General features: G+C 56.9%; 5 protein-coding genes across 5 annotated transcripts; 4 read left to right on the top strand and 1 right to left on the bottom strand.

Moving 5' to 3' along the window:
• Positions 1–673: 673 nt before the first annotated feature.
• BO70DRAFT_360859 (uncharacterized protein) lies at positions 674–1,957 on the top strand. Its single transcript, XM_025542894.1, has one exon. The coding sequence runs from the start codon at positions 719–721 to the stop codon at positions 1,592–1,594; it is 876 nt and encodes a 291-aa protein (XP_025400598.1). The 5' UTR covers positions 674–718; the 3' UTR covers positions 1,595–1,957.
• Positions 1,958–2,329: 372 nt separating this feature from the next.
• On the top strand, positions 2,330–4,553 carry BO70DRAFT_360860 (lysophospholipase family protein). Its single transcript, XM_025542895.1, has 3 exons — positions 2,330–2,447; positions 2,522–3,170; positions 3,223–4,553. The coding sequence occupies exons 2-3, from the start codon at positions 2,530–2,532 to the stop codon at positions 4,415–4,417; spliced, it is 1,836 nt and encodes a 611-aa protein (XP_025400599.1). The 5' UTR covers positions 2,330–2,447; positions 2,522–2,529; the 3' UTR covers positions 4,418–4,553.
• A 2,102-nt stretch (positions 4,554–6,655) lies between these two features.
• BO70DRAFT_360861 (uncharacterized protein) lies at positions 6,656–10,341 on the top strand (the record flags this gene model as incomplete). Its single annotated transcript, XM_025542896.1, has 2 exons — positions 6,656–9,503; positions 9,572–10,341. Coding segments are annotated over exons 1-2 (3,311 nt in total), but the record flags the coding sequence as incomplete, so codon positions are not given.
• Positions 10,342–10,465: 124 nt separating this feature from the next.
• On the bottom strand, positions 10,466–12,810 carry BO70DRAFT_334028 (3-deoxy-7-phosphoheptulonate synthase class II). The gene is made up of 6 exons (XM_025541001.1): positions 12,495–12,810; positions 12,301–12,410; positions 12,169–12,232; positions 11,997–12,089; positions 11,897–11,948; positions 10,466–11,836 (listed from the first exon to the last, which is right to left on the bottom strand). Exons 1-6 carry the CDS (start codon positions 12,571–12,573, stop codon positions 10,729–10,731), a joined length of 1,506 nt encoding a protein of 501 aa, XP_025400601.1. The 5' UTR covers positions 12,574–12,810; the 3' UTR covers positions 10,466–10,728.
• A 246-nt stretch (positions 12,811–13,056) lies between these two features.
• Positions 13,057–13,751, top strand: BO70DRAFT_360863 (huntingtin-interacting protein K). The gene is made up of 2 exons (XM_025542897.1): positions 13,057–13,506; positions 13,634–13,751. Exons 1-2 carry the CDS (start codon positions 13,111–13,113, stop codon positions 13,739–13,741), a joined length of 504 nt encoding a protein of 167 aa, XP_025400602.1. The 5' UTR covers positions 13,057–13,110; the 3' UTR covers positions 13,742–13,751.
• Positions 13,752–13,943: the final 192 nt, after the last annotated feature.

Here is a 13,943-nt window from a genome sequence, read left to right on the forward strand (position 1 = left end):
GTACTTACCAGTTCGATGAACCTCCGCTGCTATATCTCCCATCGCCAGCCCCGGAGCCATTCTTCTCCTTTTTCTCTGGCTAGTAGCCTCCGGGCGAAGGCAAGATGAGTTCAAGATTCCCTCCTACCCCGCGATGATGTCGAATGTGGTCGATACAACACAAGTTCACAACCGGGCTGGCCGATCGTCGAGTGGTACGCGGACAGAGTGTGGGTAGATGGCGGGTTGATCTTGGGTTTGACACATGGGGCATTGGTTTCTCTTCTGCTTTTTGTGTCGCACGTCTGCTATGATCTGCGTCGGAGTTGAAGGTCGAATGCAACGAGGGGTGGACTGGTTCTCTAACACGAGGAATCTTGGGGTTGCACGGCCATGACTTCTAGCCAGTTGACAGTGATTATCACGAACACAATCAGCTTTCAGGGCTGGGTTGGAGATCCGGAGTATCATCAGTTGCTAAGAAAGTAATCAGCAGATGTACTTTCCCCGTGTTTCTCACAAAATCTCCTGGCCCCTACCAAGATTCAGGTTGTTGTCGAGGTTGAGACAATACGAGGTGGCCTGACGACCGTCTTCAGCCTCGCCCTCCATGGTGGGAGGCGCAGCAAGTGACTCATGCCTCGAGCAGGAGCCTCAATTCCTCGTATAAATCCCACCTGCTGCTCGACTCAGTTGCACACCCCAGCACAGCTGCAACCCTGTCATATCCAGCCCAAGCATGGCCCAGCCCCAGCCCCAGCCCCAACCCGCGGAAGACTTCCTCACGGGCCCGCCACCCCCGGACGCCCACTGCCGCCGCATCGACTTCGAAAACACCACTCCCCCCATCCCCGAATACAAGAAACTCTGCGCAGCCATCATCGACAATGCCCTCACACCCGCCGAATGCGAGGAACTCCTCCGCCTCGCCGAATCCAGCACCGCTCCCCCAGGCAAGCCCCCAGTCTGGGACCGCGCGATGATCAACATCGGCGGCGGCCGCCAAATCATCGCCACCGACTCGCGCAACTGCGGCCGCATCATCTTCGACACGCCGCTCCTCGCCTCGCGCCTCCTCGCCCGCCTCATGCCCTTCCTCCACGATCTCGGCATCGACCGCGTCGACGACCAACCCCTCGTCACGGGCCTCGCCGGCCGATACAAATCTTACCGTCTCACGCGCCTCAACGAGCGTCTCCGCTTCCTCCGTTACGAGGGCGGGGAGTACTTCCGTCCGCACTGGGACGCGTGCTACTCCACTCCGGATCGGACGGAGAAGTCGTTTTATACGGTGCATTTGTATTTGAATGGGAGTGGGGAGCAGGATTTGAGGGAGTTGGAGAGGGAGGGGAGGAGAGCAGAGAGAGAGGAGAGAGAGGGAGCAGGATATGCAGAAGGGGGATGGACGGGGAATTTGGATAAGGAGGGGGAGCTGTTGGGTGGTGCGACGTCGTTTTTGCCCAGGTATGAGGAGAAGGATCGTCTTTTGAGGGTGTTTCCGAAGATGGGGTCTGTGTTGGTCTTTCAGCAGAGGGATTTGTTGCATGGGGGGGATCCGGTGTTCAGGGGGAGGAAGTTTACGGTGAGGACGGATGTGATGTATGAGTTGGTGTGATTGTGATGGTGATGTTGATTGGGATTGTTTGCTTGACATAACTACTACATACTCGGGAGGTATCCACAGCAGGGCTGAAGGGAAGGCAATCCACATCCATTCCTCCGAGACTCGGTCTGTCATCTGTTTCAGCGAGTCACACAGGTCATACTCGGTAGGTCCGTTTGTCGTTTGTTGCCCACCAGAATTCGGTCTGGAATACGAAGCTGGTTCAACGCCAATAGTTCCGAGTAGCTGCAGTAGTCTTCTTTTAGCCCTTCAACCACGATCGAACCTCCCCGCTGCGTCCCGGACCCACCGACCGATCGGACAGGATCTCTCAATCGACAAACCGGATGCGGAGGTCTGACCGAATGACTGGAGGGGGGGATTTCCAGACAATGAGCATCGACCTGGAACCACGGACAGCATCCGGACTGCCAACCTTAACCCCCCCTCCTCCCTCCCTCCCCCCCAAAAGCTGATCAGCCACCAGCATGCATTCAGCCTGCGACACGACCAGCCCAAATCAGCCTCGCTGCATCGAATCCCCCACTCGGCCAATCATCTCCCTCGACCCACGGTGGTTCTTCAGGCAGCCAGCGACAAGGGCACCCATGATCAGCCCTCGAGCTGCTACTTGGCTGTTTCGGTCCTTACGAACAACCAAGACCAAGGACCTTGGCCAGCCTGCAGCCCCTGCCAGGTTTAAAATCATGAGGGCACGGCCGTGTAGGTTCTGATGGCTCTCGGGTGTCTCACCCTCTCTGCTACTCGTTGACCTCTTCTAAGTATCATAGTCACCGGCAGCAGTGCGGCACCCTCAACATGCAATCCGTAATCATCATACTGGCATTGGCGGGCCTACTATCAGGTGAGTGAATGACAGCCACCCTCCCTCTAGCCTCTTCTATCCCGATTGAAATCTGACAACCCGATCCCCCATAGGCGTCAGCATGTACGGAGACACCTGGGGTACGAAGCGCGCCTTACCCAACGCGCCAGACGGATACACCCCATCCAAAGTGAACTGTCCCTCGAGTCGCCCTGCACTGCGCAGCGCGTCGAAACTCTCGCCGAACGAGACATCATGGCTGAAGATGCGACAAAACAAGACCATACCCGCCATGAAGGACTTCTTCAGCCATGTCACGATCAAGGACTTCGATGCGGCGGGCTACATCGACCGCGTCTCCAGCAACAGCTCCAACGTGCCCAATATCGCCATTGCTGTGTCCGGGGGAGGCTATCGCGCCCTGATGAACGGCGCGGGGGCGATCAAGGCGTTCGATAGCCGGACGGCTAATTCGACCAGTGATGGTCAGCTCGGTGGCCTGCTGCAGTCCGCGACGTATCTGGCGGGTCTGAGTGGCGGGGGGTGGCTTGTTGGGTCTATCTACATCAATAACTTCTCGACTATTTCGAACTTGCAGACGACCCAGGAGGGGGCGATCTGGCAGTTTCAGAATTCGATCTTTGAGGGTCCTGATGACGGGGGCATTCAGATTGTGGATTCGGCAACGTATTACAAGGATATATATGATGCCGTGTCGGGGAAATCGGATGCTGGATTTCAGACGTCTATCACTGATTATTGGTACGTCTGTGTTGACGTTGACGCATTTACTCCGGCAATGCTGATCGGACAGGGGTCGTGCTCTTTCGTACCAGCTGATTAACGCCTCCAACGGAGGCATCGACTACACTTGGTCGTCTATCGCCCTGACCGACTCGTTCAAGCAGGCGGACATGCCCATGCCTGTGGTAGTCGCAAACGGTCGATACCCAGACGAGCTGCTAGTCAGCAGCAACGCCACGGTCTACGAATTCACCCCCTGGGAATTCGGCAGCTTCGACCCGACCATATACGGATTCGCTCCTCTCCAATACCTGGGCTCGCGGTTCGTGGGCGGGACTCTGCCCAGCAACGAGAGCTGCGTCCGGGGCTTCGACAACGCCGGATACGTGATGGGCACCTCGTCCACCTTATTCAACCAGTTCCTCTTACAGATCAACTCCACCAGTCTCCCCGACTTCCTCAAGAACGCATTCACCCACGTGCTCGAAGAAATCGGCCAAGACAGCGAGGACATCGCCGTGTACGCGCCGAACCCGTTCTACCTGTGGGCCAACGAGTCCTCGCCAGCCGCCCACCAGACCGAGCTCGATGTCGTGGACGGAGGCGAAGACGGCCAGAATATCCCTCTTCACCCTCTGATCCAGCCCGAGCGCCACGTGGATGTCATCTTCGCCGTGGACTCCTCCGCCGATACCGACTACAACTGGCCCAACGGCACCTCATTAGTAGCCACCTACGAGCGCAGCTTGAATTCCTCGGGCATCGGCAACGGGACCGCGTTCCCGGCCATCCCGGACCAGAACACCTTCGTCAACGAAGGATATAACACCCGACCTACGTTTTTCGGCTGCGACTCGTCCAACCTCACCGGCCCGGCGCCCTTGGTCGTGTATATCCCTAACTTCCCCTACACGGCGTACTCGAACGTGTCGACGTTCGATCCCAGCTATGAGCAGTCTCAGCGGGATAGTATCATCCTCAACGGATATGACGTCGCGACCATGGCGAATAGCAGTCGCGACGCGGACTGGTCGGCTTGTGTTGCGTGCGCGGTTCTCAGTCGCTCCTTTGAACGCACCAATACCTCCGTCCCGGAGCTCTGTACCCAGTGCTTCCAGAGATATTGCTGGAACGGGACGACCAACAGCACTGCGCCGGCCAAGTATGCGCCGATCACGGTCTTCGAGAGCGCGGCTTATGCGGCGTCCCCGACGGTGGTTCTGTCTGCTCTTGCTGCCAGCACCGCGCTTTTTGCCCTCTTGTAGGATGGTGTTGTAGTAGTTGAGACGAGGATAAATGTACTGGTAGTATGTATGTATGTATGTATGTGTGTGTGAGTGTGTGTTTGATTGGATATACGAAGAAACGAATTGGAATGGAATATGAATATCTACGGAGTACTCCGTACGGTACACAGAGTGTTGTGAACTTGTTGTGTCCGTCCCACTGACTGACTGACTGACTGACACGGCCGGCCCTCACGTGCGCGTTGCCAGGCCAACGCACCACCACGCTTACCCAAACAAGCAAAGCGAACGGCAACACGCTAACTATGCTCGAACTCCACGATCGGCTGGCTGTGAACTGACTGACTGCATTTCCACCACATCCACACCCAAACCAACCAACCATCCGACCACCGCACCCAACTAACCCCCCTGCATATGAGCTTCGGGACCACCACCACAGACCGTTCACTTATCGCCAGTGAACGCGCCATGAGCACTGCCATCGGCATCACCCACTAACTAGTAATCCCCTCCTCCCCACCGCATCGCCAACAACAAACACAACAGATCCGACATCCACGCCCAACGCCACGCCACACATATCTCCCTCCTTCCTCCCTCCCCCACAACAACATTCAACAAACACAATGGCGCGCGCCGCAATCATCCCCCAGTCCCCGCCCAAGCGGGCGACGCGTACGCGAACAAAAGCCACGAGCACAACATCCACATCCACATCCTCCAAAGCCGCGCCCAAGACCACAAAGGCCAAGGCACCGACGTCCGCCACGGAGGCCAGGAAGCGCGGCGCGCGAAATATCTCGGTAGCGAGCAGCAGATACGCGGTCGATGCGGAGAGCGACGAGTCGACGGACGACGAGATCGGGATCGTGGATAGCAAGAGTAATGGCAAGGGGAAGGCGAAGGCGAAGGCGACGACGACGACGACGAAGACTAGGGGGAGACAGACGACGGCAAAGTCTACGACGACGGGGACGGGACGCGGCAGGAAGGCTACGACTACGGCTACGGCTACGGCAGCCGTGGAGCGGGAGGGACGTGATAATGAGGATGGGGATGAGGATGAGGATGAACTTGCTCAGTCGGACGCGCCGAGGAAGCGCGCAGGGAGACCAAAGGCGGCTGCGACACCTGCGAAGACGCGAGGGAGGCCGAAGGGGTCTGTGGCTGGAGCTTCGGGGAAGGGTTCAACCACGAAAGAGCTCGATCCGGTGAAGGAGAATACGAGGTTGAATGCGAAGGGGTTCACGGATATGGATTTCTCGGTGTCGTCGTCGTCGTCGTCGTCGCAGGAGGCGCCGCGGCAGGTGTTTATCGCGACGAACTCGTCGACGACGCGGTCGAATCTGCTGAGGGGTCCGGCAAAGAAGAAGAAGACCGTCACGTTCAAGGATCCGGGCGAGTCGGATGATGATCTGAGTGAGCCGTCGCCTCCGATCGCTGGTCGCAGGCGGGGGACGATCGTGCCGGGACGACAGGCGGGTCTTGCGTCGAAGCCGGTTCGGAAGCCTGCGGCGACTTCGGGGAGGGGCCGCAAGCCTGCTGCTGCTGCTGCTGCGGCGGCGGCGGCCAAGAAGGATGCGACCAAGCCGAAGCCGCTGTCGCCGAAGAAGGCGACGCAGGTTGCTAAGGCGTTGTCTTCGTACACCAGTTCCGATGGCGAGGATGATGAGCTGAGCGGCGACAAGGACCAGATCAGGTTTCTGGTCGACTCTCCCAACAAACACGGATCAGAGAACACGACCATCGGCTTTAGTTCCCCGGTCAAGAAGATCAACATCACTGGAAAGACCGGGAAGTTCCGCAAGTCTCTCGATGAGAATGGCGAACCGCTGCCGGGCCCTCGACGATCGATCGACTTCAACGACACGCTTCTCATGTCCAGTCCCGCTCGCCGACCACCTCCGTCACCCTTCAATTTCAGCATGCGAGAAACCCCGAAGCGGGGCGGGTTTACGTTACGAGAGGACGCGAAGTCGCTCTCTCAGCCGCATCTCTCCCCGTCGCACAATTCGCCCTTGAAGCTGTCGCCCCGGAAGGCACACCTGGAGACTCCCAAGCGCGGTAGCGTCTACATGGACAATGGCAAGCCGATGATGTCCCAGCCGAATTTCACCCCGGGCCACAACTCCCCCCTCAAGACCTCGCCTCGAAAAGGCCTGTTCGGGACATCCTTCACCTCTCATCAGGCTCACGCTGAGTCGACCTCAACCCATATGAGGCATAGTCGTTCTTTTCTCCATAGCCCCGCGAAGAAGATCGCCTCTCCGTTCAAGAGCTCGTTGTTGGCCAGCAGGAGCTCTGTGAGGGAAGAGCCTGAGACGCATGCCACTGAGGACTTCGGTACACCTGCCACTCCGAGTGTCAATGAATCGCCGCTTAGGACGGCGGATATTGCGGAAGATATGGAGGTCGAGAGCGAAGAGGAACAAGATCAGTTGCTGGATGAGGAAGGTGATGAGGAGGATGTGACGAGGGAAGTTCACGCGAAATCTCCGCCCGCTGCCGATGAGCAGGAAGATGATACTCTACATGGGGATGTCAACGAGTATGATTCGGAGGAGACACTGGAGTATGACCAGGAGGATGATATGCCCAAGGGTGTTGACCAACAAGCCCAACACGCCGAGGATGCCGACGAAGAAGCCCCCGAGGATGTTGATGAGCTTACCGATGAAGCTGCTGACGAGCCAGTGGAAGAGGACATCGAGGATCTGCCTGAACAGCCTCTCGAGGAGCTCGTCGCGGATGATGTCGCGGAGCTGGAAGAACAGACTCAAGCACCCGTTGAAGACTCTGGTGATGAAACAGTTTCCGAGCCAGAGGAAGAGCTGGAAGAGCCTGCGGAGCCTACTGGGCTGGTTTCATCTGGCTTTGAAGAGAACCTCTCTGAGGATGGCGAGCACGAGGCCGATGAGCACACCGAAAACGGTGTGGAGACAGCTGATCCCTCACTGGAAGACGCCGACGACCTGGATGACAGCCCTGTTGACTTGACTGAGGATCATCAAGAAGCAGATGCCGAGGAATCGGCACCTCAAACTGCTCAGACCCAAGAAGAGCTCGACCAAGAGGAACAGCTCAAGCACCTTGAATTGGAAGTGGAACGGGAATTCCGAGAGAGCCTTAAGAACCCATCCAACCCGGGACTCACGAACAGCCTAGTCGAAGGCCTGGAAGACGTCTTTGTCGAACCCCCTGTTTCCGAATTCGACGAGATCCGCGACGGTTCAGAAACCGAGGACGACCTAGAAATGCAAGAAGCCGGCGAACACGAAGAGGCAGACTTTGACGACCAGTTCGATGAGCAGGACATGGACGACCAATCTTTCGACGAAGGCGAACCCACCCTCGTGCCGGCCGACACCACCATTCAGCTCTCGCCAAACAAACAGCCAATCCAGGCTTATGAGGTCGAAGAACCCGAGGACTCCACGACCTTCAGTCCTACCCGCCAAGTATACTACAGATTCAGACGCGTGCTGTCTCCCGTGCGTGTTCTCGACGGATCCCCCGAGCAGCGCCGTCATATGAGCCCTATTGGTGTGCACCTTGACGAGACAGTCACTGCAGACAATCAGATCGGAGACGAGGAGATCAACGAGGATCCGTTTGTTGAGCCTAAACAGGCGACTCCTCGTCGTCGGCTATCAACTCGGAGAGCGCTATTCGATAATGCCCCGCGTTTTACTCCTCTGGCGCAGCAGTTCAGTCAGTGGAAGGCGAGTAGCCCTGAAAAGCTCCAGCCGAGGCGTTCCAGGCGCGGTGTCTTCTCTTTGGGTGGAGGGTTGGGGAGGTCTACGGAGGTTGAGAGTACTCCTGAGCTGGAGGAGGTCGCGTATCCGGATGTTTCTGGGCAGGTGCAGGCTGAGGATGTGGTTGAAGTGTCTGATGATGTCGCTGAGGAGCCTGAGGAAGTCGCTGAGGAGCCTGAGGAAGTCGCTGACGAGCCTGAGGAAGTCGCTGACGAGCCTGAGGAAGTCGCTGACGAGCCTGAGGAAGTCGCTGACGAGCCTGAGGAAGTGCCTGTGTCTGGAGTGCCTGAGGCCCAGTCTGAGGTACCCGATGAAGCACCCGAAGTGCCTCAGGAAGCAGAGTCTGGACTACATGATGAAGCATCCGAAGTGCTCGAGGAAGCGCAGTTCGAAGTGCCCCACGAAACTACTCAGCCAACCGAGGAGCCTCAGATTTACGAAGACTCCGAGTCGCAGTCAACCTTGGAACTGGAGCCCGAGGAGTCGAGGCAGCCGATGGCGGAAATGGCCCACCCGGAACCCAGTCTGGTTGAGGTCGAGAATGACCTCAACCAGACATCAGTGGCCAACAGCCCTACGCATGAATCTCAGCCCGTGGATGTCAGCGATGACCGGGAGACTGATTTCAATGAGGAATTAGTTTCCAGTCCTGCACATGACACGCAAGGGGAGAACAAGGAGAACACGCACATTCCAGTCCTCACTCCTTTCACACCGATGAAGCTCAACCCCTTTCAAATGCAAACCGTCCACACAGTGTCCAAAGTTCCGCTGAAGCCTGAAGGTTTCGTATCACCGTTGAAGGTCTCCCGCAAGCGAGGCCTTTCGCTCTCCGGTGCTTCGCCAGGTCGGTCTTCAAGACCTCGCATCTCGAGTTACGCTCCCGCCCAGGGACCCGCCCCGTCTCTCTCGCCCCGCAAGTCACCGAGGATCCAACGCGCCGCGGAACGGCGGTCTGTCAGTCAGCCAGCAGAAACACAGGCAATGATGGAGCAAAGACCGGGATCGGCCAAACGGGCTCACACCCCAAGCCCGACCAAGAAGGCTAAAACCCCTCGCAAGAGCCTCACTGCACCCAAACTGCCTCTCCAGGGCGCTGTGGTGTACGTGGATGTCCACACCACCGAGGGAGAAGACGCCAGCGGCATCTTCATCGAGCTCCTGCAGCAGATGGGGGCGCGGTGCGTGATGAAATGGTCCTGGAACCCCCGTGCAAGCCAGTCCCCAGAGGAGAACAGAGTGGGTATCACTCATGTCGTCTTCAAGGATGGAGGCGTCCGGACGTTGGAAAAGGTCCGCCAGGCGCGCGGACTCGTCAAGTGTGTCGGTGTTGGCTGGGTTCTCGAGTAAGTCGCATCCACCACATCGTCTCGATGGCCGACTTTCAGATGAGACAAATACTAACCATTTCCAGCTGCGAGCGTGAAAACAAATGGCTCGACGAATCGCACTACCAAGTCGACAGCTCCATCATTCCGCGCGGCGGCGCCAAGCGGCGGAAGAGCATGGAGCCCCGCGCCCTCAGCAACATCAACGGCACGCTCGTCAAGACCGACGCCTCCCTCTCCGCCGCCCACCGCCGCCGCTCCGGCATCGACGCCGCCAAAGAAGCCTTCGTCCGCGACACCACGGACTCCTCCGCTTCTTCTTCTTCTTCTTCCACCACCACCACCCCCACCCTCCACCACCACAACCACAACCATCCCCAGGAATCCTCCTCCTCCACCACCCCCGACTCCACCGCCGGCCACACCGAAGCCGACCAGACATACTGCCACACCCCCAAAACCCCGGCTACACCTTCGACATGGACGCCATCGGCATGTCCCCCGCCACGCCGTTCTATCTGTCCCAGCGCAACAAACTCGTCCAGCAGACTTGTCCGCCCAAGCAGATCCGACAGGGCCTGTTCTCGACGACCCCTGCTCGGGAGAAGGAGCCGAGTCAGAAGCTCCGGGCCAAGCTCGAGGCCGCCAGACGGAAGAGTATGGCGTATAAGCCGAGAGTGGGGAGTCCGCTTGTTGAGTAGGAAGTGAGTGAGTGAGTGGTTGATTGAGTGATGGATTATATTTGTAGTTAGTCCGATGTGGATTTTGTATCTGTTTGTGTATCGCATTTATGGAGTACTGGGTTGGGTACATACCCCTTTTGTTGTGGTTGGTTGGTTGGTTGGTTGGTTGGGTGGGATATATATATTCCTTGTATATTTTCTTGGGTTGAGATTCGGTATAATGGCCTGGGATATATTTATCTTCTACTGTTCAGCTCATGTTCATCTTCATCTTTGAATCTTGCTTTGCGTAGACATCAGTGATAGTTTCTCTGTAGTTGAAGTAAATATGAGAAACCACTCTTGACTATTTTCAGATTTTCACCGGGTACACAGGCATCCTACCTACTAGTAGGTAATAAAGAACTCGGTATAGCATGCATGATCGACCCGAAAATCAACCCGAACTGAACCAACCCGACTGCCAGGACGGTCCCCCCTTCCTTCTTTAAAAACCCCCCCAATTGAACAAATACTAAACACACTACCCACAGAAGAAACAGGAAGATGATAAAATCAAATCAAACGACCTCATCATCCACCTCCCTATAAAACCCCGCGACCAAAAACGCCAACTCCAACGCCTGCTTCTCATTCAACCTCGGATCACAAAACGTGGTATACCTCTCGCTGAGCCCCTCCTCCGTCAACCCGGCCGCACCACCCACACACTCCGTAACGGCCTCCCCGGTCAACTCCAGATGCATGCCGCCCAGGAAACTGCCGCAGGAGCGATGGATCTCCAGCGCCTGCTTCAGCTCGGACAAGATGTCGCTGAAGTGCCGCGTCTTGATGCCCGACGGCGTGGTCTGCGTGTTGCCGTGCATCGGGTCGCATTGCCACACCGGGATGTGGCCGGAGGATTGCACGGCCGCGATGTGCGCGGGGAGATAGGTGGAGATTTTGGACGCGCCGTACCGGGAGATCAGGGTGACTTTGCCGATCTCGCGGGACGGGTTGACGGTGTCGAGGAGGGTGATGAGTTCGGTGGGGGTGATGCTGGGGCCGATTTTGATGCCGATCGGGTTGGCGAGGCCGCGGAAGAATTCGAGGTGCGCGCCGTTGAGTTGTCGTGTGCGGTCGCCGATCCAGAGGAAGTGGGAGGAGGTGGCGTAGTAGGATTTGAGGGGCAGGGTCGTGGCGGGCTGGGGTTGGGGAGGGGGAGGGGTGGTGGCCGAGAAGGGGTTGTTGGTGATGGTGTATGGGGACGGCGATGGAAGGGGGTTCTTGAGAAGTCGGACGAGACTCTGTTCGTATTCGAGGAGGAGGCCCTCGTGGCTGGTGTAGACGTCGACGGTCTCGACGCCGCGGTCGGTGTCGATGCCGACGGTCTGCATGAATCGCAGGGCGTCTTTGACTCGGTTGACGATCTTGGTGTATTTCTCGCGGATGGAGGGCGTGATGACGTGCCCCAGGCCCCAGTCTAGCGGGGAGTGCAGGTCGGCGAGGCCCGAGGAGAGCGACGCGCGCAGGTAGTTGAGGGTTGCGGCGGAGTGGAAGTATGCGGACACCAGCCGCGATGGGTCCGGGCGTCGCGATTCGGGCGTCGCGTCGAACCCGTTGATGTTGTCGCCGCGGAAGGAGGGCATTTCGACCCCGTTGACGGTTTCCATGGGGCTGGAGCGGGGTCTGTGGTGACATTAGTGTAGGTGCTAGGGTTGATGTAGAGCAGAGGGACGGGGGTCTCACTTGGCGAATTGGCCAGCAATTCGGGCGATGCGGACGACGGGCTTGTTGGCGCCTGGGGCTGTTAGCTGGGTAGTTTACGCTGTTCAGGTGGGAGACGAACCCCAAATCAGGACCAGACTCATCTGCAGGAGCAGCTTGACTTTCGCTTCGATCATGTCCTGGTTGCAGTAGTCGAATAGCTCGGCGCAGTCGCCTGGGAGGATTAGTATCATGCCATCATCATTATACATGCCTCTCAACCCAGAAAAGAGAAACATGGGGAGGAAACCTACCACCCTGCAGAACAAACGCCTTCCCCAGGGCGACATTCTTCAAGCTCTTCTTCAAATTATTGACCTACTCCCATTAGCCATCAGCAACAAACATATCAGCCGGACACTACCAAACAACAGATTCAATCTCACCTCCTGGGTAGTCACCAACGGAGGCAACTTTTGCAATTTCTCCAGCGCAGCCTGCACGCCTTCTGCATCATCATAGACGACATCTTGCTTGATGGGTTTGGAGGTCCAGGCTGGAATTGGATTATCGGTGTGTTAGCAGTACAATTGACGGAGGGCAGACAAGACAAGAGGGAAAGGAAATGAAAGTAACGCACAGCTCGGGGACCAAGCGTCCGCACTAGCACCAGCACCAGCACTAGTACCATCCATAGCTGTGCTCGTGGTTGTCGACATTGGAATTGGAATTGAAATCGGAACCTGATTGAATGTACGGTACGAAGTGATGATATGAGATGGTAGATCGACGCCAAGCACGTCAACCGTCAACCGTCAACCGTCAACCGTCAACCGTCAACCGGACAAGTGGATGTGGATATGGATGTGGATGTGGATGTGGATGTGGATTTCCCCACTGCAGACCGAAAGTCGGGGTAGTACGGAGTATGACTATCAACAGATACTCAACTCCAATGGATGGCAGAACGAAGACAGAAGATGAGAACAGGAAGAAAGGAGAAAGAGACAGCAATTAAGTTACACACACACAATAAACCAAGACCATTCGAGCACAAAACCGGCCGGTTATTCGCGGATTCCGGGTTGAGTCATCTCGCCACTAGTCTGTTTCGGGCTAGACGTGGTGTGAAAGGGGGGATAACGTATGACGTATTAACCTAGTTAACTACTACTACTACTGTCTACATACCCTCAATCGATTATTCAATCAACACTCCAATCAACAGCCAAGAATATCTCCATATCAACATCAACATGTCCGACTCCATCCCCTCCGCCCACGCCCACACCGACCCCTCCCCCTCCTCCGGCCATCCCCATCCCCACGCCCAACCCCCCACCAACGCCGAAGACCGCAAAGCCGCGGCCGCGCTGTCTTCCCTACACACGACCCAAATCGCCACAGACTCCCGCTCCGACTCCACGCCGAAACCGCCCTCCGCGGCGGACCAGGAAGCCCTCGGGAAGGCGATGAGTCGGTTGGAGATTGCGGCTGGGCAGAAGCCGACGGCGACAGCAGCGGCAACAGTGGAAATGGCACACGCGCAGGCGCAGGCACATAGGAAGGGGGATGGCGAGGCGGATGGCGAGGGAGGGAAGAGGAGGGGTGCTAGTGGTGCGAAGATTGCGGTGGAGGATGTGAATCTTTTGGTATGTTATGTTTTAGCCTTTCTTGATTCTTGGGGGTGTGCTGGTTATGGAGGACTATGGTTGGGACTGGGAGGACTTGGTTTCCGAGGACCATGCTAATATAATGGTTGGTTTTTGTGTTCGACAGGTCAACGAGCTGGATCTGAGCAAGGTGCGCGCGACGGAGCTGTTAAGGAGACACGATGGGGATGCGGTGTTGGCCATTCGGGCGTTTGTGGCTGCTGGATGGGGATGAGTGAGATGTTCTTTCATCATCCTACTTGCATTTGGCGTGGTGGCGAAGGTGGGGCTGGTTGGATCTTGAGCTGGTCTTCAAGGTATGCTTGCATCTATTTCTTACTACGTCACGTTACGTTCCCGAATCACGACAACAAAACAATGATAGCGCATGCTATATCAAATTGAAGTTAATGGGTAACGTAATAATCATCTATCGT

This window comes from Aspergillus heteromorphus (assembly GCF_003184545.1).
Source record: "Aspergillus heteromorphus CBS 117.55 chromosome Unknown BO70scaffold_8, whole genome shotgun sequence".
Taxonomy (NCBI): domain Eukaryota; kingdom Fungi; phylum Ascomycota; class Eurotiomycetes; order Eurotiales; family Aspergillaceae; genus Aspergillus; species Aspergillus heteromorphus.